The sequence below is a fragment of the Patagioenas fasciata genome, chromosome 1 (genome assembly GCF_037038585.1).
Source record: "Patagioenas fasciata isolate bPatFas1 chromosome 1, bPatFas1.hap1, whole genome shotgun sequence".
Lineage (NCBI taxonomy): Eukaryota > Metazoa > Chordata > Aves > Columbiformes > Columbidae > Patagioenas > Patagioenas fasciata.
Window position 1 is genome coordinate 45,827,429 of NC_092520.1, and position 23,491 is coordinate 45,850,919.

Genomic DNA, 23,491 nt, shown 5'->3' on the forward strand with positions numbered 1-23,491 from the left:
GTTAACTTCTGCCACTAATATACCACTTTAGCACTACGGATGTTCTGACAGTTTCTGTTATGGCCTTAAAATGGTAAGTCTTTGGGTGCATTTCTGGTAGTGTTTATCAAGGACAAGACTTCTAAGACTCAGACTAAGAATTTCAGCTGTATGGGACAGGTGATGTAGAAAAAAATGTAAATACATGCACTATCACTTTTAGGTCACACAAGATTTTGGTCTTGGTTTTCTCCTGTGCTGTTCTTTCTATTTTTACTCTTCCTGCCTATTGCCCATCATATATTTCTTTAAGGACAGCATTGTTAGTATAAAGCCTTAGCCTGGTGGGATGCTGATTGCCTACACTTTCAGTAAATTCCTAACAAAACGCTTTACACTGAGCTAGCCAAAAAGAACAGCATCAAAACCTGTAACTACAAAGCTGCAAAACAGGTGGCAAGATGGCTTGTTTTCTTTTTGAAACTGTGACGGGACAGTAATGAAGGCTTATTTTATTTCCTGACACCTTGTAAAGTACAAAGTTCTTTTTTTAATTTTATGGTAAATATTTTTTTAAGTATTGCGTTTTGGTGGGTTTGGATTGGTTTGGTTTTTTAAGTTTACTTCGACAGTCAATGTACTTTTACAGTAACTACTCACTTTCAGAAGGCAAGCTGTGGTTGCCCTGGTGAGAGCTGGAGCCATGTCCCTGGGAGCAGCAGGTGGCAGTGCTGTCCCTGCTCTCCGTTTTTAAGCTACTGCATCAGCACAGCTCGAACAGGCCATTTCATCAAGAATATTTAATAGTTCAACTTCCTTCAAACAGAGGCACTTCTGCTCAGGGGCAGTGCCAACTGGCCTCATCAGGGTGGTGTGAACTTACCCTCCAGACTCTGAACAGTATCATTCTCCTTGCAAAATTCATCTAAGTCATGCATACAGCATTTGCTCCAGTGTACATATCCAGGAGTATGTATGTATATATCAAGGAATACAAGTGATTTTTCATTACTTTTATTTTCAACCAAGATTTATTTACCTAAAAGTGGACAAACTGCGTATCTTTACTGCCAGTGTCGACAACCTTCCCTGGCAGGCACAGCTGCCATCTGTTGCCAGAGGTTAATAAAATGGTACCAGCATTGTGCAAGTAAAAAATTACAGAATTGCATGATAAATTAGCGATCACTTTTATTTCAGTTCTTTTCTCAGAAGTAAATACAGTAGCAGTGTCACTGACAGGAGCAAACACTGCTAGTGCAATAAAGCTAGATCTTGATCAAGAAGGCAGTAGACAGGATCCCTCACCATGCCTTTGTCTTGTTGCACACAGGTGGTAGGAGTAAGCCATGATACCAGGTCTTAATGATGAGTATCATGAGATGCATCGAGTGGTGTCATCCTTCCTTTTTTTCCTTCTCTTTTTTCAGCCTGTATTTGAATGACCAAGACAGACACAGAACCAGCGAAAACAAGAAATGCCATCTGTGCAGACTCTGTTATCCCAAGAGGACTCACATAAAGGATGAATTAGGCCTCTGGTGTTCTAGGGAAGTGAGATAAAAAACACAACTATTAACCTGGAGAATAGGCGAAGAAAAATATTTTTCTTTGAAAGTATGAATCACTGAGGTCAACAGTTTTAAGACATGCTAAACCTAGATGTCTGCATAATCATCAAAGCATTTCTGACAGCTTATTTACTATAGAAATATGGATCTGGTTTTATCTTCAGTTGGACTTCTCAAATGGGACATCTGAGTTACCTGATGGGTAGTATAGAATCATACAATCATTTTGGTTGGACAAGACTTTTAAGATCATTTTGTCCAACCATTAACCTAACACTGCCAAGTCTACCTCTAAACCATGTCCCTAAGAACCTCATTTATGTGTCTTTTGAACATATATTTGATGCAGTGTCACCAAAACAAAGAAAATGCCCATCCTTTTAACGTCACACCCTAAAAAGATGCACCTGTCAAACTGAAGACAGTTCAGCAGTTTGGATGTTCTCTCAGAGTCCAATTTTAAAATTAATTCCTGTAAGAGTGTCTTATGAAATGCGTTTTGCAGAAGGGGTTTAGATGAGAAGTGATATTTTGGTGAGTCAGCTGAGGAAGTCATTTCTTCCACAAGGGCAGACAGAAGCAGGAGAAGGAAATGAGCAGAGGCTGTTGACGCAAGAATCGCTTCCAGGACAGGGAAAGGGGCGATGAACTGGTGCATCATCCTGCTTTGGACTCATTGAAGTAGATGGGCTGCATCTGGCAGTGGGGGAACAGACAACATCAACATCAGCACAGATCAGTGCTAAGTGAAATTAAAATAAATAAACACACACACACGCAGAGAGGCCTAGAGGAGCTGCCAACTCCTCTTCAGGGTTTCGTTAGCATTTTGTTCTTTCCTATTCCATGTATCAGTTATTCCTGCTCTTGCCATTGAATTATCCCTGTGATAAAAATATGCCTCTCGTGACTCAGGCAGTCACAACTGCCAGTCACAACCATGTATCACACACTACTGAATCAAGACCACAATGGCTTTAAAAATGTGTGACTGACAACAAAACTTCAGAGCAAAAAAGTACATGGAGGACAGCAGGGAGAAATATGAGAGAGTCCCATCTAAGGGGGAGGACCTGGTTATTTTACAGTGTTTGCAAACTTCAGCATTCTCACACACAAGCTAAGATAAGATGCTAATGTTAATGGGCAGAATGAGGAACAAGTTAAAAAATAAACTGTGGTACATATCACAAGAGGTTGTCAGCGAAGCCTTCTAACTAGTTAGTTCACAGAGGCAGTGAAGTCTTTTGAAGTTTCCTCTCCCTCTTTAATCAGTCCCATTAGAACAAGCAGATTGGAGCTTCAAAGGTAGCAGGACTTGTCAAAGAAGAAAGCTGCTCGCTCCTCAAACCCTGCATGGCAGCTCCGTGTCCCAGAGCGGTGGTTCCCACATGGAGCAGCACAGCATCAGCAGAGTGAGCATGATTACACAGCCAGTTCTGTGCTCAGATTTCTTTGAAAGGCTTACACACTCTCCCGAAATTATTATTGATCATCTGCATTCGACAAGACTTCCAAAGACTTGAAAAGATACTCCATAAAGCACACTTCTTAGCTTGATCCCTCACCTGTGTAGTCTAGAGGAGTCTGCAGGCTTGCTGCATTTGAACTGTTTTGTCTAGTTCTTCAGCTAACAATTTTTTATGAGTTAAAGCAATTGGCATACGTTCCTGTATTCTTCCTACAAGGCTTTCCCAGGAGTTCCCTGCAGTAAAGGAAGTAGAGGGTTTTGTATAGGAAAGATGCGGTGTTTGTCCACAAAACACTTCCCTAGAGAATATCGTTAATAATGCCAATTATTGACTGTGGGGAGACAGAGGTATTCTGTAGCCTGTCATTTCTAGAAAAGTTTTCCAAACAAATAAATAAATTCCTGAATACAGCACATCTCTTTGCTTCATTTCAACTGCAGTTTCACGCTTCTGTAGTTTGAATATGAACATCACTTATGTTTCAACAACAATCTGCTGGGTTTTATGTTTTGCTTCTAATATATTGATGAAATTGTATATGCCAGTGTACACATTTCCCCGCTGGTGACCCTGTTTCCAGCAGCTGCACCAGGACTTCCACCATGCTCGAGCAACTACTTGCAAGTGCTGCAATCCCATTTGTGGTCTGAACCATAAGCCTGGGAACCACCTCTGAAGTGTGACTAGTTCTCATAGATTTATTTTCATTGCGTATTTTGAGACCAGCTGTGTCAACCTAGGAAGTTTTCCAGAATAGAAAGAAGATCATGGGCATTGTGTCTGATAATGTGTCTGTGGACAGCGTGTTCACAGAAACTTCTCTGGTCTTCAACAAAATATTATTTAAATAGCAGTATTAGAATCTGACAGTGTTCTTGTTAAAGCCATTCTTCCAAGTAGTGCTGCGTTCAGTTGGAGCTAAGTCAGATAGGATGAGTGAACTCGGTAAATTGTGAGGTCAGAAAAAGGGAGGGATGGGATGAATCTCAAGAGATCATCCTGCAGTCCACCTCTGCATTGAGACAGAATGAGAAACCTTGGACTAATCCTGGAAGACATCAACATAATACACTGGTAATGATTCCAGTGAAGGAAATTCCACAATATTCTTATGTAGAATACTTTAATGTTTGAGTACACACTACCTTTCTTCTTATAAAAGGTTTTTTCCACATAAACCAAGAATCTTGGTAAACCCTTAGCAGTTTTATTTTTGTTTACTTTCTCAGTGGATGCAGCAAAGTTGCTCAACATCCTCTTCTTCCTAAAATATACAGATTGCATTGCTGTCTCATGGACCCATATATGGTACACTTTCACATCAAAGCTAAGCCAGGCTGAAAGTTAACTGCTGCCAAAGTGAACCCCCCCACTTTTTCCCCGTTCAGCCAGCCCCCGCGTGATTGTGTTGAAACAGTTCAGACGACGATGTGGAGAAGATTTCAGTTCTTTCGTAAAACGAGTTTTTTGTGGACTTAGTTGATTGAATAAAGCCCTGGGGAGGAAATCAAACAAGTGCTAGTGGTTGGATTGGCTCAGCTTTGATATGAAATGGTGCAATTTCTCTTTTCTAGGCTACTCATACCTCTTTTGCAGGCCATGCTTTCTAAGCCTGTCATCATTCTTACCCTCCTCTAACCCTCACCAGTTTTTCTGTAACTTTTTCATGCCTGGTGCATTTAACAGATTTATGTATCCAAAGAATGTTTAAAATTTAGAGTTCAGTTATGAGTTAACAAGCCACCAGAAAGGTTAAGAAGACTTGTTGTTGCTTATATGCTCTTCTGCCCATTTTTCCATGCCTAATTTGTGTGTGCCACTACCCTGATTTTTCCTGCCTGTGTAACAGTCGTGCTTACAAGGTGGATGGATAAACACAAGTTTGTCACCTTGTGCTGTGCTTTTTCAGTTTAAGGAAGGTCATTCCAATCTGCACCCATCCTCATGCGGTCACTGCTCATGTGGCCATCACATCATATTTAACATCAACTTAGGACTTCATCTAAATTCCAGCAGAAATTCAGGTGAGACTTCTTCTAGGTGGAGAACATAATTTCACAGCATCACAGAATGGCTGGGATTGGAAGGGACCTCTGGAGATCATCTAGTCCAACCCACCTGCTAAAGCAGATTCACCCAGAGCAGATCACACAGGAATGTGTTCAGGCAGGTTTTGAATGTCTCCAGAGAAGGAGACTCCACAGCCTCTCTGGGCAGCCTGTTCCAGTGCTCTGGCACCCTCAAAGTAAAGAAGTTTCTCTTCATACTCAGATGGAACCTCCTGTGCTTCAGTCTGTGCCTATTGCCCCTCACCCTATCACTGGGCACCACTGAAAAGAGTCTGGTCCCATCCACCCTTATATTTAAAAGCACTGATAAGATCCCCTCTGATGCAGAGGTCTGACCACAAGCCATTTCTCCTTCTCCCAGACTCTTGAACATTTCCCCTTCGCTGACCTGCAGTCTCAAGGAAGGCTTCACAGCACACATCCTCCTGAGATATGGGAATGAAAGCTGAGTTTGGATGCATGTTTCAAAACTGCAAACTCTGGAGCAGCTGCCTTAACAGGTAGTGGCTAGCAAAGATGTCTCTGCCTACAGGAAAAGTCTTTGGGTACAGTCAATGTGTGAGAGCAGTCTGAAACTAGGAAGGAATTATGTGCTTGGGGTTTTTCATTTGCTTTGGGGATTTCTTCTCAGCCACACCCCAAGAGCAGTCATCAACATGGTCAATTCCCATGTTGCATCAACCCCCTGATTCAGGAAGTCTCTGACACAAAGTCATCTCACAGACAACCTTCTCACTGCATCTGACAGAGGCAGGCAGCATTTCTGACCAGAAATCATAGCACTGACAGAATGAAGTCAGGAGCAGAGGACAGATAGCACCAGGCTCGTCTGGTCTAGGTCCTTGCATACACAGCCAAGAAAATAAAGGGAAGGAGCTGCTACCACCACTGCTGAGCAGCTCCTGCTCCATATGTGCCATACAGCTGGACACAGCCCTCATAGATACTTCAAGTTGCTCTTTACTGTCCACAGGACAAGCAAGAGACAAGTCAAATGCTGCCAGTAAAGACAACTAGGGCAGACAAAAAGCCATGTAACCTTGGCTCAAGGAGACACGCAGGGCAGCCAGCTTGGTCTGTGTTAGTGTCTACCAAGGCCCAGCGCAACAGAGGGACTGCAAGCCACAGGTGGGCCTTACTGCAGAGCTGGACTGGGTACTGATTTCAGCTCAGGTGCAGAAGCTATCTGGGTCATCTGGTTACTCCTCCATCAAACAGCTCTGCATACATCGCCCTGTTCCCCAGTATACCAGAAAATGCTGAAAAATGGGAGCAGTTGCCCTTTATTTCACAGGGGTTCATTAAGCAGAGGAACCTCTCCCATCTCAGCCTGCTGCTGCTGCTGAGGAAGGCAGGAGAAATTAGCACTCACTCTCCCTTTACAGACAGCAGGGATTTATTCAGGTTCCCAGCAGAAGTTCAGTGTTGCTGTAAAACACATTTCTAGGTGCTGGGAAAAAAAGGTCTGGGAGGAATCAAAGGAGCTTAAGAGCTGGGAACATATAAGGGCTTGTGGCCTCTTTCTTTCCTTTCTTCTTTTCCTTTCTTTCTCATCTTTCCTTTCCCTGCTTGACAAAAATGTGCTTTTCTGGCATCCTTAAGAGGCAGGGCATGGTTTATTCCCATGCAGCCTGTCACGGAGGCACCCCGAGGCTAATTTAAGGGACAACAGGGTCCAAAACAACTTTTTATTAAACTGGTGAGAAACAGGGTTTTAGCACTCCAAATGTGACTTAAATATAGGTTCGGGTATCAGTTGAGGAAAGTTATTAAGGGGCAGCAACTAGGACAACAGGCGGTGCACAGAGTGCATGCACGTGGCTTCACCCAAAACAATGCCGAGTCCCAGAGGAGTACACACTTGCCTGAACACGGTGCGGGATTGTTCTTAAAGAGATACAGGTAAAGCGTACGCTCGCGATTCCGCGAGGGTAAATTTATAATACACTCGCAATTGTGCGAGGAAATAAGGTTACACTCGCGATTGTGCGAGGAAATAATTTAAAGTACGCGTGCAAATGTGCACGGAATATAAATACACTCGCGATTGTGTGAGGAAATAAAGTTATACGTGCTTGTACTAAGCACGGGAAGTCACACGTGCATATGTGCACGGAAAGGATAAATATACTCGCAATCTTGCGAGAAGTTTTACTCACACACGTGGTGGCAAGGCAAGCGGGGTCTCCATCCCGGGGGGTCTCGGCAGCAGTATCTTCAACTCGTGCTCTGAGAGACCGGCAACAATGGGCCCCGTCTCGGCGAGAGTCCCGTTTTTATACTGGCTGATCAGACCTGACTGTAGGCATTCTAGAAGCTTCTCTGCACCCCCACACCGTGTGTGGGGTGCCCCTGAAGCCTCCAAACATCCCCCACACTGGTCACAGGTGCCCAGCGGCTCACTGGCACCTCGGCACTCCCTTCTCCTAATGGCCCTGGCCAGGGTGCTCTGGGCCAAACAAAAGAAGGGGAGAGAGGGGGGTTTGCATTCTGCCACACAGCCATATGTCTTTCCTCTCTCTTTTTTCTCTCTTTCCTCTCCTCCTTCACCCTCCCCAAGGAGCCATCCACCCTTCCTTAATTGATTTGGAGTGGACAAGCTTCCCAAATTTCCAGGGAGCAGAAAAGCGTGGGAAACGTTAGCACAGGAGGAAAAGGGGATAAGCAGGGCTGTGCTGTGCTTGGAAGGTGGAGCAGAGTCCTGTTGCCAAGGGTAGCAGTGTGAGACAGCAGGAACCTGTGGGGAAAAACAACTTCTCAGCATCAGCCACCCAGTTCCTCCTCAGGAGCCCTTCCAAAGGGCAGCTGCACAGGAACACAGAAGGACAAAGCAGCAATGGGACGACCAGGCAAAACAAACGAACAAACAAAAGCTCAGCTTTATTGTTTTGTACGTAGGTGACACAGGCAGCAAACTGCCTCCTAAAAGTTGCCATCCAAGGCAGCTGCCTGCTTTTCTTGTGCAGTGAAAGAGTATTGCTTTGGTTCTACCCCATGTATTGCTGGTTGAACCGTATGGCTTTCAAGTCATACCTAGGTTTTAAGATGTACCACAACATTTCGGTATTCCTTCATTCATTCCTGACTCAGTCAGTTAGTTGGGAGAAAAAAATGAATGTCCTCTCTCTTCTGGCACTCTCCCTAACAAAGTTTGATAAAATACCTTACCAAATCAAGGAAAAACATCCCGAAAGAAAACACAGACTTCAAAGCTGCCAATTTGATAGAGAGTGGAAATCGCCGGATTGCAGGAAGGGGAAAACTTTCTAATTGTGGAAAGGAGGAATAAGATTTTTTTTTTTTATTTGCTTATTAGATTAAAACCAAAGTCAGTGCTGGCATTGCACCGTTCAGAACAGTTACCAAAGTAAGTACCACTAACATAATACATTCCAACTGCATATGACCTGGAGTAATTTCTTAAATAAAAAATGCCATGACTCAAACAAGATGTTCTTTTCCTTACAGCTAATTCTATTGCTCCTGCAATATCCTAGGCTACATATGGAGGGACATCTTCAACTATTGTAGGCAGGGAAAAAGGTAAATAAAACACTTTCTGAGTTCCACTGCATCTGACAGTAGGTACCATTTTTCTGTGAATAGTTTTAAACCCTGCTGATGCTGAAGAATCAACACAGATGATGAAAGGTTACAGAATAATTCTTTTCATTTTGTGAAAGTAGTTATTTTCCTTGATTTTTATGCTTCCTGCGTCTATCTTAATCTACGTTGATGAAGATGAGTAATGTTAGGGAAAAAATAGTGTCATTATAAATTGTAAAAACCAAAATTCTTCAAATGCTACTTATGTAAAAAAGGACCAATTTAAATCAAATCATTAGCTTCTGCTTAAATTTTCAATTAGAAAAGTGTAATAATATGAATGTTTTATGTATTCACAGCTCTCATCTTCAAATTTAATCTTTCTTCCAGTTTTGCTGTTATTTCTCCCTTTCATAAATGTTGGTGTAATTATACCCATTTTCTCTTTAGAGGTGAATATATAATCACAGCTAGAAAATCCTCAGTATGTACTACAGTCTGGAACATGTAATAATCTCACAACTAATAGCTACCATGGCATGTTTTAGCATTACACCATAAATCAGTAATTGCCACATTTGAAGTGTAATTTTGTCCTGTTTTGCAAAATTTCTTGGCATTTTAAAAATATATTCAGTGGAAAACGCATGATCTAGCTATGTACAACCACAGATGAGGAAAGAAATATCTTTCCCCAGTTACTAGAGTGCCTCAAAAACGACCACAGGATGCTAAAGGGCAGTGACATGCATGTAGCTGATGGGATATCTGAGCTGCCTCTGGAATCCAAATGAGAACATGTTGTTTGAGCAGGGGTTGTGGTCCAAAGATTAAGATGGGGTGGGAAAAAAACAACCTATGGCACGAGCTTGCAGAATGAGCAAGCCATTAGCAACAAGTGCTCTGTGGCGTTTTCAACATGGTTTGTTGTTTAAATCCTTCCGAGAGGTGTTGTGCTTGGGAAGGACTAAGCTGAGAGGAGGAGAGTGAGCATCTGCAGTGAAATCTGGAGGAATAATTCTGCCAACTCACATAGCATCTCCCAGTACCTGTCTCAAGTGCTTCTGCAGCTGCTGACAGGTGAATGATGGACTCCCACAAAATTAGGTGAACTTTTCTCCAAAAGCCTGTTTCTGTTTGAAAAAGAATGTTTTATTATTCATTCTGGTTTTGCTGTATATGCTTTAGGTATCATTTTAGCCTTTTCAGTGCAAGCAAAATTTTGTAATGCAATCGGAGATGATTTCCTGGGAGTTCAAAATCCCTGAGTAGTAGTTCAGATGCAGAGAGGCTCCTTTATCCTTTAATTAATGTTGAAGCTTTTTATAGACTAGATCTTGATATTCACACCTCCCCACTGGACTGCCACAACAGGCTTGCTGGGGCCTGTTATGACGTGACATCTGAGCTTGCTCTGAAATGATCAGGAGAGTATCTTTGCTGGATACCTTTCAATGTGCAATGCAACAGCCCAACACAGTGACTAATGTCTCATTTGCACCACTGGAGTTCTCCTGGTAATTTAATTAAAATTGCCACCTCCCTCACACTGATTTGGTTCCCGCTAATCAAAACTCTGAATTTATTCTAGTCAAGTTTTATCGTCTTCTCAAACGGCACATATCCTGTAATGACATCTGGCTGCATTTGGCAACTCAATATAGACATCATGACTCTCTTTTGATTAAGAGAGCCATGTGTGGCACAGACTGCCCCAGGCTGCCAAAACCATCAACAAGGAGAAGTTATGGCAAAGTCTATGCAAGTGCAGAAAACCTATGTGACCTCTTACACCTGTTGTTATTATTCAGACTGGAGGTTGTGCCATTTAGAAACCCTACAGCCACCTGCTACTAGCCCAAGTAACCTTATTTCTTTAGAAAATAGGCTGGGAAGCTACAGTGGGGTGAAGCAAAGCTTTGGGAATGTGACTGTGAGGCATCCCAGGGAGAAGTGGTGGTACCCCAGCACGCAGGGATGATTCACTGGGGATGGAGCTGCTGGGTCACCCTCCCCTGCATCTGGTCCTCCTGATCTGCCTTGCTGTGTACCCAGGGCAGCCAAGTACAGTGTAGCCCCCTGCACTGTCAGCATCTGAAAACAGGCACTAGTATTATAGGTAAAAGCTATGGTGTGGGTGAGATCTAAAATTTACACTGGGTCAATGTGTTTTTATAGTTCAGGCCCCTTGATGCTACTCCCTAATCATTCAGTGACACACTCTTTGGCTTCAAACATGCTTTTGCTGCTAGCGAAGCAGGAGTTTGTGGTGTGTCTATACTGAGATAATAAATTTGTCTTGAGCAAGGTCCTATGTGATTATCCCAGTTATGTCTGCTGCCTCTTTCTGATTAAACTTGCAATGTACTCACTGATTTGCTTGCACGAGCTGTAGCGATGTATTAATGTGACTACGTTACAAGTTTAAAAACAACTGTGAGGACTTGCCTTTAGGTATAACACCACTAATTTATGAAGGTGAGAAGAACAGTGTCATGTAGACCTGCTGCACTGACTTGTAACAACCTTTACCAGACTACAGCTGGGTACTTCCAAGACTTGCTGTAATGAGTTTGAAAAAAGGAAACAAGGGTGGTGTGACTTCTCAGAGATTGCACTGCCCTTGTCACTAGTTGTGCAAGTAAGTGAATAAGAGAACTATTATAGGCTAGAAATTTCCATAGTTATGTACTTCATGGTGCAATTATCACCTATTGCTTTTGCTGCGTATTATTGCTGACTGGCTCGGTAATTGCTGTTGGGATGGACATAAGAAGGTAGGCTTGAGGAAAAAGAGATGCAGGAGACTATAATGGTAGTGGTACAGAATTAACAAAGGGTTTATGGCTGTAGGGCTGTTAACAGGATTTAAATCAAGCCATTTATTCGAGACCATCTGCTAAGATTTACACCTCTTTACTGTACTGAAAATATCCCAGTAGAGGGAAAAGGAGCAGGTCCTGCACTGTGAGGTGCTTTCAGACCCTCAGCAATAGCAGAGGCTCTGTAAATAGGGCATGTTGGCCCCTGCCTCCTGTTTTTTCATCTTAGCACAGCCCATGAACAAAGTTATTCCTTAAAAAGCGGCTTAGAGAAAAGGAAGCCTGGCCTCTGTATTTTGTCCTATTTTTTATATATTTCTTTAGAACAAAAGGATCATAAGGCTAAGGCCAAAACTGCTTTCAGACACAAACCTACAGATTGCAGGTGTGGGCAGAGTTTAGCCTAAAATAACTGGAGGCAAAAGAAAGCAAAAAGCTGCTTAAAAATGTAATGTCAGCAGGAGAAAATAGGCTCTGTGGGGCACTGGTTTTCTAAAGCCTTGTTCTGTAATCAACATAGCTCATTACTGTAGCTGTGCATGATGTTGCAAATGGCATTTGGGTGAACGCATTTTGTCTTTCCATCGTGCTCGCTAGTTAGCAAATTGTCTGCCCAAATTGCTGAAGCATGCGTATTGTGTCAAAGAAGCGGAAAGCAGCATATTCCCTTTGTCAGGCTGGACAGCCTGTGCCAAACCCTCAGTCAGTGTTTTTCAACCTTCTTCTGTTCAGACCCCTATGAATTCTCCTGGGGAGGTACAGGACTTTGTATAGATGCCTGCAGTGATAATCATATTCCTTTACTTTCCCTCCCAGCCTACAGCATACACCTGACTCTAAGATCTGTAGGCCACATTTTGGAAAACAGTCTCCCAAGCAATTGAACTATGTGCATTTGGAATTTCACTTCGTCCTTTAAAAAAAAGAAAAAAAAAGTAGTAGCTTTCTCATAATATCTCAGTCCACTCCCTAAATAGTACTGTTACTGTTGCAATGTGTAGAATCATAAACTCATAACATAGTTTGGGTTGGAAGAGACCTTCAAAGCTCCTCTAGTCCAATGCCCTGCAATGAGCAGGGACATCTTCAACTAGATCAGGTTGCTCAGAGCCTTGTCCGGCCTGGCCTGGAATGTCTCCAGGGATGGGGCATCTACCGCCTCTCTGGGCAACCTGGGCCCGTGTTTCACCACCCTCATTGCAAAAAATGTCTTCATCATCTCTAGCTGAATCTCCACTTCTTTAGTTTAAACCACTACCCCACGTCTTATCGTAACAGGCCGTGCTAAAAAGTCTGTCCCCATCTTTCCTGTAGGCCCCTTTTAAGTCCTGAAAGGCCACAATAAGGTCTCCCTGGAGCCTTCTCTTCCTGGAACAATCCATGGGACAAAACAAGATTACAGAAGAAAGTGACCACATATCTGAGATCAGCCAGCAGAATGTGACCACACATCACAAGGCACATCACAAGTTCTGGCTCCCATCTGTATTCACTTTGGAATCTTAACATGGGATTATAGGTAACTGGACCTCTCTGCTTTCCTGTAATAGATCTTTCAAAATGTTCAGGGGGAAATCAGACATTGTAAGCTGTAAGATGTTGTACAGGCCTTGTTTTGAGGCATGATGCAGGCTGAGGGTGCAGTCTTACAGGCTGAAACTACATTATGCCTTCTAGACATAAGAAGGGTTATGAACCATTTTTGCCCCATTCTGATTGTGGACTTTCCAGTATAATGCCACCTGTATTAGAGGAGTCATTAGAGCAATAAATTAGATTAATCAGGAGTTACATTACTGCATACTTCTCTCAGACTTTTCAGCTGTTCAGTTCTATTCACTGTTCCATTCATTGGACTTGTCAAGGGAAATGAAAAGGGTCCCAAATTACTTCTTATGTTTGGAAAATTCCCCTTAAGTGGCTGTGGGGCTGTTATGTCTCCTTTCTGACATCCAGAAGCACAGAGAGGCCAAGCAGATGTTCAAATTTTGCTTCAGTCTCACTTGAGGATGAGGAAGAAATTAAAAGCAGGATGAGATTATAAATGATATCCCAAACATAAAGGAAATAGATGACTGAAAGAGGGCTCACTTTGGGATTTGAATATCTTTTATTTAATATGCTATTTTTTTTGTGATCAGACACTGTCATAAGTAGCCCAGAGAGGCTGTGGAGTCTCCATCCTCAGAGATATACAAAACTCAGCTGGACACAGTGCTGGACAATATGCTTTGGGTGGACTTGCTGGAGCAGATGGTTTGGACCAGATTATCTCTGGAGGTCCCTTCCAACAGCAGTTACTCTGTGATTCTGTGATTTAGACATTTATTTTTACAGCTTTCTGGAGGGAAGAATGAGCTGGAAGAACAAAAGTGAAAGTTAACAAAAGCCTTCCCTTTTTCAGTCCAATAGCGTTAACTTCTACTAACTTTTCTAACCATTGCCAACCTTGTCAACGTGAGCAATCCCATTAGCTGGGCTGGATTTTATCAACACCAAACATAATTCTTCAGCACAGCCAGGCTGCCTCTGAGGTTTCCCTTAGTGTGGAAATAGGGGGGCAAGGAAGAAGCACTGATGCACATTCTGGTTCTGTCTCTCCACGGGGTCAGGATTTGGCCAAAGTGCGCATCTCACCCAGGACCTAGGAAATGCTGCTGGGATGTTTTATGCAGATTTTTCATGCATGAATGAGGAAGATGTCATGTACTCACAAAGAAATGTGTGTGGGAAGAGGTTTAGTATCCATGCTGAACAGCTGCTCATATTTAAGAAAAAGACAGGACAAGGTTTTAAATGGAACCTGTGCATAATGCAGGTTAGCTCACACAGAAGGTATGTATGTGTTTTTAAGGCTGAGATTTAGGAGTCCTGGGCCTCGGGCTCTTTGGCCACATCCATGAACAGACACACTGCTTCTTCTATCATTTAAGGCACCCTGTTAGCCAGTGCAATTTTCAGCATCAGGTTAGGCACCTGAAGATGATGTCCATAAGCAGAGCTGGCTCAAGGCACAGGCAAAACAGGCAAATGTCTGGGTTAGAGCTTGCTGGGGAACAGCTGACCCCCTCCCATCTCTTTTTACCTGTCCGTGCCCTCCCAAAATTTCACAGAATACTACTAGCTCAGCTCTCTCCCTCTGCTTGTGCTGCTAAATGTAATTTCGCATTTCTGAGGCCATGAAACTCAGTTTTGCCTGACAGCTGAGAGTCCCTAAGCTGGCTCTGGAGACAGGTTGGACCGGCTTAGAAAGGGGTCTGCTCAGCATCAGCCACTGACATGAGGAGGAGGAGGAGAACTATGTGTCCAGGGCCAAGAGTGGGGAGAGGATGCAGCCTGAAACAAACCTTTCAGTAGTAGAGCCACTCAGATCAAAGTTTAACTTCACCTATAGATCCATGCTGATCTCTACCTGGTGAGTGCTTACTCAGGAGTTAGATAAGGCTTTACAAAAGTGTTTAAGGCTAGGCTCAGTAAAGGGCTGAGGTTTCTAAAGTTTTAGGCAGCAGTTAAGCATGAAAGTGCAAGACTGCAGTTCTGAAAAGACTTGATACTTGGTTCCCTAATCCAGGAGGTTCCCAGGCTTCAGACATATGTTGCTTTTTCTCTTCAGAATTGTTCAGTGGCCTCTGCTCATGCTGCTCCCTTCCTGAGGGGATGGGCAGGGATTCTTCACTCACTATGTTCTCGCAGTCCGAGATTCCCGCAGAAGCAAAATCCCTAAACCGGTGGTGGGAGAAGTGAAGTTTCTCAGAGAAAACACCTTTGTCTGAGATGCAGAAAACCTGCTAGTAGAAATGATGGCCTCACATAGCAACTCGTGCTGTTAAAACACTATTAAATCCCAAGAGCTGCCTTAATTCAGTTTATGGTCTGATATTCTTGTTGCACATATTTCCTGTGTCTGAATTGTGTGTGTTACAGAGGAGACAGATCTAGTGAAAGAAGCGGGGGGGTGGAGGGTGGAAATAAAAAGGAAAAACAAAGCACAAACAAACAAAAGGTTATTTAAGACGAAATAGCCTTTGCCATCCTAGAGTCTAGTACTGGGTTGATCACTCTCCCATCCATGGCCTACTGTGGTTCCCCAAGGTCAGTTTGACACACCCAGTGATACCTTCTCTCCTCTTCATGCTACCAAATGTAAGACACTCAAATTAATATATCAGTTTCTATCTGGTAATAAAATATCACATCTATCAGTTTTGCACATGAGGTGCATGTGGAAGAAAATTCCTATCACATTCCTTATCACAGCAGTTTGTCGTACAGTTAGTCAGAGGAAAGTTGAAAGTGAAGAAAAAGGAACATTTCTGGGCAGAGGAGGAAATGGGCAGGACAAGATGAGCAAGAAAAAAGGCCTAATATTTCTTCCCCCACCCCAGACATGCATATATAAACAGAAAGAAAGTTATTTCCCCTGCTCATTGGCTGCTACTTGTTTGCTGCATCTCTCTGGGACCACGCACCATCTCTCCAGGATGTGGGCAAAGGTACTGTCTTGTTTCTTTGCACTGTAAGATACACTTTTCTGCTTAAGCTTTTGTATCCTCACTCCATATGTTTCAGTAGGAGCGTATCACACCATGGGATATGTGGTTCACCTGCTTTAAATTACTTCTGTACCTCAAGATAATACTGCTTTAGTACAAAGCTGGGTGAGAATTTACTTGAAATCATGAGTAAAGTTCCAGTCACCATGGCCAGAAAAGAGAAATCAAATTGCAACAACGCAATGAAAACTACCAGCGTAGTGGGAGTGAGCCTGTATCATAATTATAAAGGAGAGAGCAGCACAGTTTTTCTCGTTAACTTAGCAAAACAGAGACCAAGGGGAAATATCATCACTCTGTGTGGCTATGTGCTGGGGGGTAGAGGAAGGGGAAGGATAAGGAGAAATGGAATGAGACAATTTCCAAAGAGAGAAAAGAGCTATATTCTGTGATGCAAATATAAAAAAAAGCAAGTGTGTATATAGACTGGTTGTAAATAGCATATGCCTCTACAGAGAGAAATTTCTAATGTCTGGAGAAAGGAAGTTCTAGATTAGTTTCTGATAGAGATATTAACAGCAGCTAACAGCTCCAGCTAAGAAGCAGCAGTCTGACTTTGCATAATGGGTCAGTGCCCAACGGGAAAGCAAAAGAAAATTAGAGATATAATTCCCAGATCAGCAGGAGCCAGAAAAAAGGAGCCACTGCTTTTCAAAGAGCTGAGTGAGATCTTGTCTTGGAGAAAGGCTGGGAGTCCAGCTGGTCATGAATTCAATGGGAGCCAAGAGCAGCAAATGCAAGGTAGGGCTGCCAAGTCCCATCTCCCACTGAGCTCCAAGCTCAACAAGGCTTAGGATGGTAATTCTGCTATTCAGGGAGATCAAATCTTGACCCTTTGTGTGGTAGAGGCTGCACTGGATTGAAATGCCAATTCCCCATTGATTTCAATAGCAATGAGAAAGTGCTATTGAAAGCCAGATGATTTTTGGTTCTATTTGTTTTATATATGTGTATATGTAGATATAAATATATATATATATAGAGAGAGAGGGATGAATGGATAGATAGATAGATAGACAGACAGACAGACAGACAGATATCTTGCAAAGTCACATCACCTGCAGTGCTTACCCTCAAGGATGCAAGTCAGGGAGGAAGCAGTAGAAATACAGAACAGACAAGGACACTGATGAAAGTATAAATAAACTATAAATAACACTGTGGCATTTCTGGGAATCAAAAAAGGAAGAAATCAAACCTTAGTTTTGCTGATGCAATTCATGTAAGCAGAGGCAGGGTAACAGAAATGGCCAACATGCTGAGCAATAGCTCAAAACTGAAAGTAAAACAAACAAACAAACAAACAAAACACAGGGGGAAAAAAGGGAAAAAAAAAAAGGTTTATTTAAATAAAGATAAATGTATACTTCTGTTTTTTCTTTTTTTTATTCCCCTCCCAGACAATTACGGGAAATTTTGCTGATGTGATTCATGGCTTGAATGCAAACCACTTAACAGACCAAGTCATTCAGAGAAGCAAGCGAATGATTCTGGATACTCTTGGAGTGGGGCTTCTGGGTACCAGCACTGAGGTCTGCCACAAAGTGACACAGTACAGCAAGGTGAGGAGTCCACCATTCATGGCATACCCTAAGGTTTAGCTTTAAGAAAAGCAAGGGCAAATCGGTCTATAAGGGGAAGCTTTGTCATGGAGAAATTCTTTTGGGGCTGGCGAGGGAGACACAGCATTCTTCCCACTGGTGATAGGGAAACTTCGTTGCTCGGGTCACTTTTAACTCTGAATGGGCAAAAGTCTATGTAACAGACTGTATGCTAAGACTCCCCACTGCAAACACAGGATTAAGAATCCCTTCCTTACTGTCACCTACGAGATTTTATTTAAAACATCAGTAAAGCAAACGTCACTTGTCACCAGACTTTCAAAAATACAGAACTGTCAAAGGGATGGAGAGTTTGTAGTGGGTTATTTCTAGTCCATAAAAAATAGTTGTTGTCTGAGGCATATTGGTCGTGTTTCTCCTCCAGTCATGTTCTCCTTAAACTAGAGGAGTACTTGGCCTTGAGGAGAAGCCTTCCCAACACAGGAGCTCATCAATGAGGAGGAGCTCAGCCCACTGTTTTATCAGTCAGACCTGTCTAGTTTGACCCAAGCTTGAGAGCTCTGTGTGCCAATAAGCCTCTTCGTACAAGAGATCCCCCCCCTTCTCAAACTGTGGTAGTTTGTGCCCTTTTATTTAATTCTGTAAAGATCTCTTTGTTGGCTAAAAGATCTGCACAGCAAGAGGAAAAGAGCAGAGCTCTTTACAACATGGGGATACCAGCATCAGGAGGCCGTGTGTCATCTACCCAGGGACTACTAAAATGTAGAAAATCAGAACTTTTAACTGAAGATCTTCCCCAATGTCATGAGGGAACTGCCGATGGGTGGTGAGAAACAACATCAACAGTCAGAAATCATGTGGAGGAACTGAATGGCCAGGTAGATGGTGTTGGTCTACCCTCTGAGGTCTGGTTGGGTGGAAAGGGACATAAACCAACAAGAAATTGAGTTTCTTGTCATACTTTCTGAAAAAATGATATTTTTCTGGTGAAAGTGAACGGTTGGGTCCTGAGAGCATATGATCTGATCTTGGTTACATGAAAGATACAGCGCACATTTATCTTGGGTTCAGACTTCAAATTAATTGATGTCAATTTGTTTCAGATCTACAGCTCAGAGATATCCAGTACCATCTGGGGCCACTCGGATTTCCGACTGCCTCCTCTGTATGCAGCTTTTGTGAATGGAGTTGCTGTAAGGGATACACTTTTATTTGCTCTTAAATCACACTAATTGATGCCATTCTTTCTCTAGAGAGAACAGAATGCTCCTAAAAATCCTAGTTTACTTTATTCTTCTGCCCGAAGCCTGCTATAAAACTTTCCTAGACTGTTCTCCTAATGTGCTTCAACTTTCTTCCAATGAGACCAAGTTGAAGGTATAATATATATCTGATGCAACTCAACAGCACCCCTTATCTTTAATGTGAGATTTGGGACTTTTCAGAGGTAAGAACTCTACAGCTTGTCACAAACTTTCTACAGCCGCATTACAAAGAGATACTCTAGCTCTCACTGATTTCCCTGGGATCCAAATTTCATGCCAACTGGCAAAAGATAGTTACAGAAAAACACAGACAGATGCACATACACATACGCATATAATATCACAAGGCAATTTAATCTTCAGTTACACAGTTGCAAAAGCTGGTTATATATTTTGGACACATACTTTCTCATTAAAGCAATAACTGACTCCCCAGACATTTGTCTAAATTCAGATTGAGTTTGAAATCATTTGAAATTGAAAGATGCACAAGAGGTGGGGTAGACAAATTTGGCAATTATGCTAAACTAGGGAAGGTGACCAACCAAGGGAATGCTAATATTAAACCTATCTAAATTAGTGTGACAACGAGATCAGAGGTCCAATTTGACACCTCATTTCCAACATAGAGAAAATTACCTTGGAATTGAGATTCAGTACCTCTCAGTTCCTAGCAGCCTATGTGATATTCAAATCTGGCTGTCAGCATGTATATGATCATTTCAGTTTACATCCTGGTCACAGGTCAGTTCTAAGAGCTTATTGAAGATGCCGGGAATGCAGCTTACTGGGTATCAGCAACAATTTTCCTTATCCTGCATTAGAGGGCATCTTCCCAGCTGGCAGCAAAATTTTTCAAGGCAGGGACTGAGTTTTCTTCTCTCTATTCAGAAGCGCAGTCCTCAGAAGTGCGTATTGCCAGTATTACGGGGCAAGACCTGAGCACTGGGGAGCCTGACCACCTTCCCAGTTTGCTCTGAAGTAAGACACAGGTGAACAGGTGTGAAAGTTCAGCTTTTGAGGCATTATTATGTTATTAAAAATGCTGTCTGTGATGCTCTCAAGTCCTTGGAGGTTCTCAAAACTTTGGGGGGTGGTTCCAGCAAGCAATACATCGCAAAAACTGACGCCATCACTAGCAGTTTGCTTCCAGAACATCAGCTGTATGCCATGCTGGAACAGCCCAAAATACTCCCAAGCAGCTGGGCTCTGGGCATGAGAAAGAGGAGGCACCTCTCTCGATACCCCCAGGGGCTAAGCAGCTCATCCCAGTTCTAAGACATTGGTTTTGCCCTACTCCCAGCAAGCCCAAGGAGTCTGGCTCCTCATGTGACAAATTTTGTTCCAACGTGCTGAAAATTCAGACTAAAGACCCATGTACATTTGCAGGCCCACGTCTGTGGATGGTTGCACTAGGGAAGTTGTTCTGATGATATAACTTTCAATTAGCAGTATGGATTCTACAGCTTTAATGGTGTGAGCCCTAACAGCAGCATCAGTTGCTGCACTGGAGAAGTAATTTCATTATGTTTATATACTGGTTTGGGGAAGTGAAAATTCACTGTTCATATGGTAGACCTAGAACTGCTGCTTTAATCATACCAGTCTACTTAGATAAGCAAAAACTTACTGTAGGAAAGAAGAACCACTGTCATACTGGTTTTAGACTGGTGCAATTTGAATTAGAGTTGTATTCCTTTGAGGCAAGATTTGCATTGCATTGCCAGTTCTCACGGATCCTTATTGGTAGTAAAGGTCTTTAAAAGAAACTTCTAAAGTTTTGCTTTCTAAGGAAAATCTAGTTCTTCAATCCTTTTTTATATGAGTTATAGTAGTTTCATTTGACTGAGCCAATCTTGTCAGAGTTTATTTCTGATGACAAGTCTGGTCTTCTCTTTCCATTAGGTACACTCCATGGATTTTGACGACACGTGGCATCCAGCCACACACCCGTCTGGGGCTGTGCTCCCTGCCGTGATTGCACTCTCGGAGGCCTTTCCCCAGAAGAAAAAAATCTCAGGTCTCGATCTGCTCTTAGCTTTCAACGTGGGAATTGAAGTGCAAGGCAGGCTGCTGCGCTTTTCAGGTGAAGCCAGGAATATTCCAAAAAGGTATACAGAAATGCTTCAAGTAGAAAGTTGTGTGGAAGGTTTTCTCAGTGTTAATATACTTAATTAAATGCAAGTTAAAATACAGCTGGCCACAATCAATTATATTTTCTGTTGTATGTCTGGAAATTTAGGAAAGGTTCACCTTAAACATGAAAACACATGACTCCTTATGGCTTAGCTAATAGTGTATGTAGGGAATTTATGTGACTTTTTGAAACACAGTAATCAAGAGATCTTGTTTTCTCAGGTTTCACCCACCGACTGTGGTTGGTACAATGGGGAGTGCAGCAGCTTGTGCTAAACTGCTTGCTCTTGACCGGCTGAAATGTAAGAACACCTTGGCTATTGCTGCCTCCTATGCAGGTGCCCCACTGGCTAATGCAGCAACCCAAACGAAGCCCCTCCATGTTGGCAATGCTGCCAAGCATGGCCTGGAAGCAGCCTGCTTAGCATCCCAGGGCCTCCAAGGAAACAAACAGATCTTGGACATGGAGTCAGGGATAGGTGCCTTTTATACAGATTACAACCCACAGACTCTACCAACCTTGCAGTCCTATCCCTGGCTGTTGGACCAACAAGACGTGGCCATCAAACGCTTTCCTGCTCATCTTGGAACACACTGGGTGGCTGATGCAGCATCTTCTGTTAGGAGGAAGCTTATGGAGAGCAGTGGCAACTTGCTCCCCCTTGATAAAATTGAGAAAGTCATTCTCAAAGTCCCAGAGGTCAAATATGTGAACAGACCCAGCCCTACCTCAGAGCATGAGGCTCGACACTCCTTCCAGTTTGTCGCATGCTCTGCTTTGCTGGATGGCAGCATGTCGGTCCAGTCCTTCACCAGTGAGAACATTCACCGTCCAGCTTTATGGGAGCTCCTCTGCAAAACACAGCTGGAGCATCCTGCTGATAACACACCCAGCTTTGAGAGCCTTTACTGCGAAGTGAGTGTCACACTTCAGGATGGCAATGCCATCAGCGACCGCTGCGACACGTTCTACGGACACTGGAGGAAACCTCTGAAAAAGGAGGACTTGGAGGAAAAGTTCCAGTCCAACGCCTCCACCGTCCTGCCTGCAGAAGCCACAGAAGCCATCATAGAGACGGTGTACAATCTGGAAAAAATAGAGGACTGTTCAGTACTAAGCATGTTTTTATCAGGACAATCAGCTAGAGTGCTTTCAGAGAAGCTGTACTTCCTTTGAATGTTCCAACCGACAGCTGCTCACAAAGCAAACACAAAATTCAGGACAAACTCCTATTTAGTAACTCAACCCCTTTTAAATTGGACTCCTGTAACAGAAGAGTCATGCTCAGTCCAATATTGTGTGTTTTGGCTAAGTAAATAATTTAGTGATTACGTGCATGGCTCAGTCAGGCTCAACAGAAGATCCTCTGCTGGAACAGTCAACTTCAATTATCTATATAGCTCTAGAGGCAGAGCACAGCTTGTGTGTGACACAAAAAATACCCCGCTCTTCTGCCAAAAGAAGTCTGTATGTTCTGTTTCTGCTAAATAACTCCATAAAGGAAATCCAGATTCTGGAGGAGTATGGAAATGCTGTCTCTGTGAGAAACATTGCTGTGAGAAGGTCAGAAAACAAAAGCCTTTAAACATGCGTTTCTGTAGATTTAGCTCTAGAGCCTCCTTGAAGAGGCCACCCGCTACGTCAGAGCTTTGACGTTTGTGCTAAAATAAACATGGCATACATACAGAGCAGTAACACTTGATACTCTGTGAGACGTCAGGCTTTGCTGCAAGGACTGGTCTTGCATCGACAAGGTAAAATAAACCTTAGTGCCCTTCCTGGTCATTCCAGATGCAGAGCAAGAGGGACAACTCACCACTCCTCGTCATAAAAGCGCAATATTTCTCAGTTCCATCTTCTGGCTGCTATGTGGTACAGGTTTTTTCCTGCTGTATTCCCGCTCCAGTTACAAGGTGCTCACTCAACAAGACATGATTAGAGCTAATTAGTGATGACAGGTCTAGATTACTTCAAGCACTGCGAAGCATGAGCTACAGTAGAGTAGTTATGACTGACAGAGACCTGTGAGCTCCATAACGCTGCTTATGCTGAGACAATTAAGTCCACACTATCAACTTATCTTGGTAACGAATACTGGTAATTTTTAGTTCCTTCAGCAGAATAAAGCCTTGCCAGGTTGTTTCTATGAGAGGCTGATGATCTTCGCTCACACTTGAAAGATCAAAGCGCATGTTCTAACATATATAAAATGTACCTTCCTTAGGGCATTAAGATACGTACACAAAAAAAAAATCACAAAATAAAGTTAATTCATTTCATTAAACCTCAAATTATTTACTAGAGAAAAAGTTGTGTCTTTCCCATGATGTGTTCATCTGCACTTAAGCCTCTTGACTCTTGGTTTATGAAGTCAAGTCTATCTAGGAGACTCTGCAGTCATTTCAAAATGCCACTAGTTATACTTGTTTAGAGACTTAGAAAGGAAAAAATAAAAAAGACATTATTTTATTTTTCCCTTCTGATTAGAAAGCAGAATTTAATTACTTGCCTATAC

General features: G+C 42.8%; 1 protein-coding gene across 1 annotated transcript; it reads left to right on the plus strand.

The window, feature by feature from the left end:
- The first annotated feature begins 15,802 nt into the window (after window positions 1-15,802).
- Window positions 15,803-22,191, plus strand: ACOD1 (aconitate decarboxylase 1). The gene is made up of 5 exons (XM_065860234.2): window positions 15,803-15,952; window positions 17,413-17,574; window positions 18,678-18,767; window positions 20,745-20,950; window positions 21,198-22,191. Exons 1-5 carry the CDS (start codon window positions 15,803-15,805, stop codon window positions 22,150-22,152), a joined length of 1,563 nt encoding a protein of 520 aa, XP_065716306.2. The 3' UTR covers window positions 22,153-22,191.
- The last annotated feature ends 1,300 nt before the right edge of the window (window positions 22,192-23,491 follow it).

Bases quoted from the DNA above. Each gene is read 5' to 3' on its own strand.
- ACOD1 (XM_065860234.2), top strand. From the start codon at position 15,803: ATGAGCAAGAAAAAAGGCCTAATATTTCTTCCCCCACCCCAGACATGC. The intron at 17,575-18,677 runs GTGAGGAGTCCA...AATTTGTTTCAG, and splicing joins AAGTGACACAGTACAGCAAG to ATCTACAGCTCAGAGATATC. The intron at 20,951-21,197 runs GTATACAGAAAT...TTGTTTTCTCAG, and splicing joins GCCAGGAATATTCCAAAAAG to GTTTCACCCACCGACTGTGG.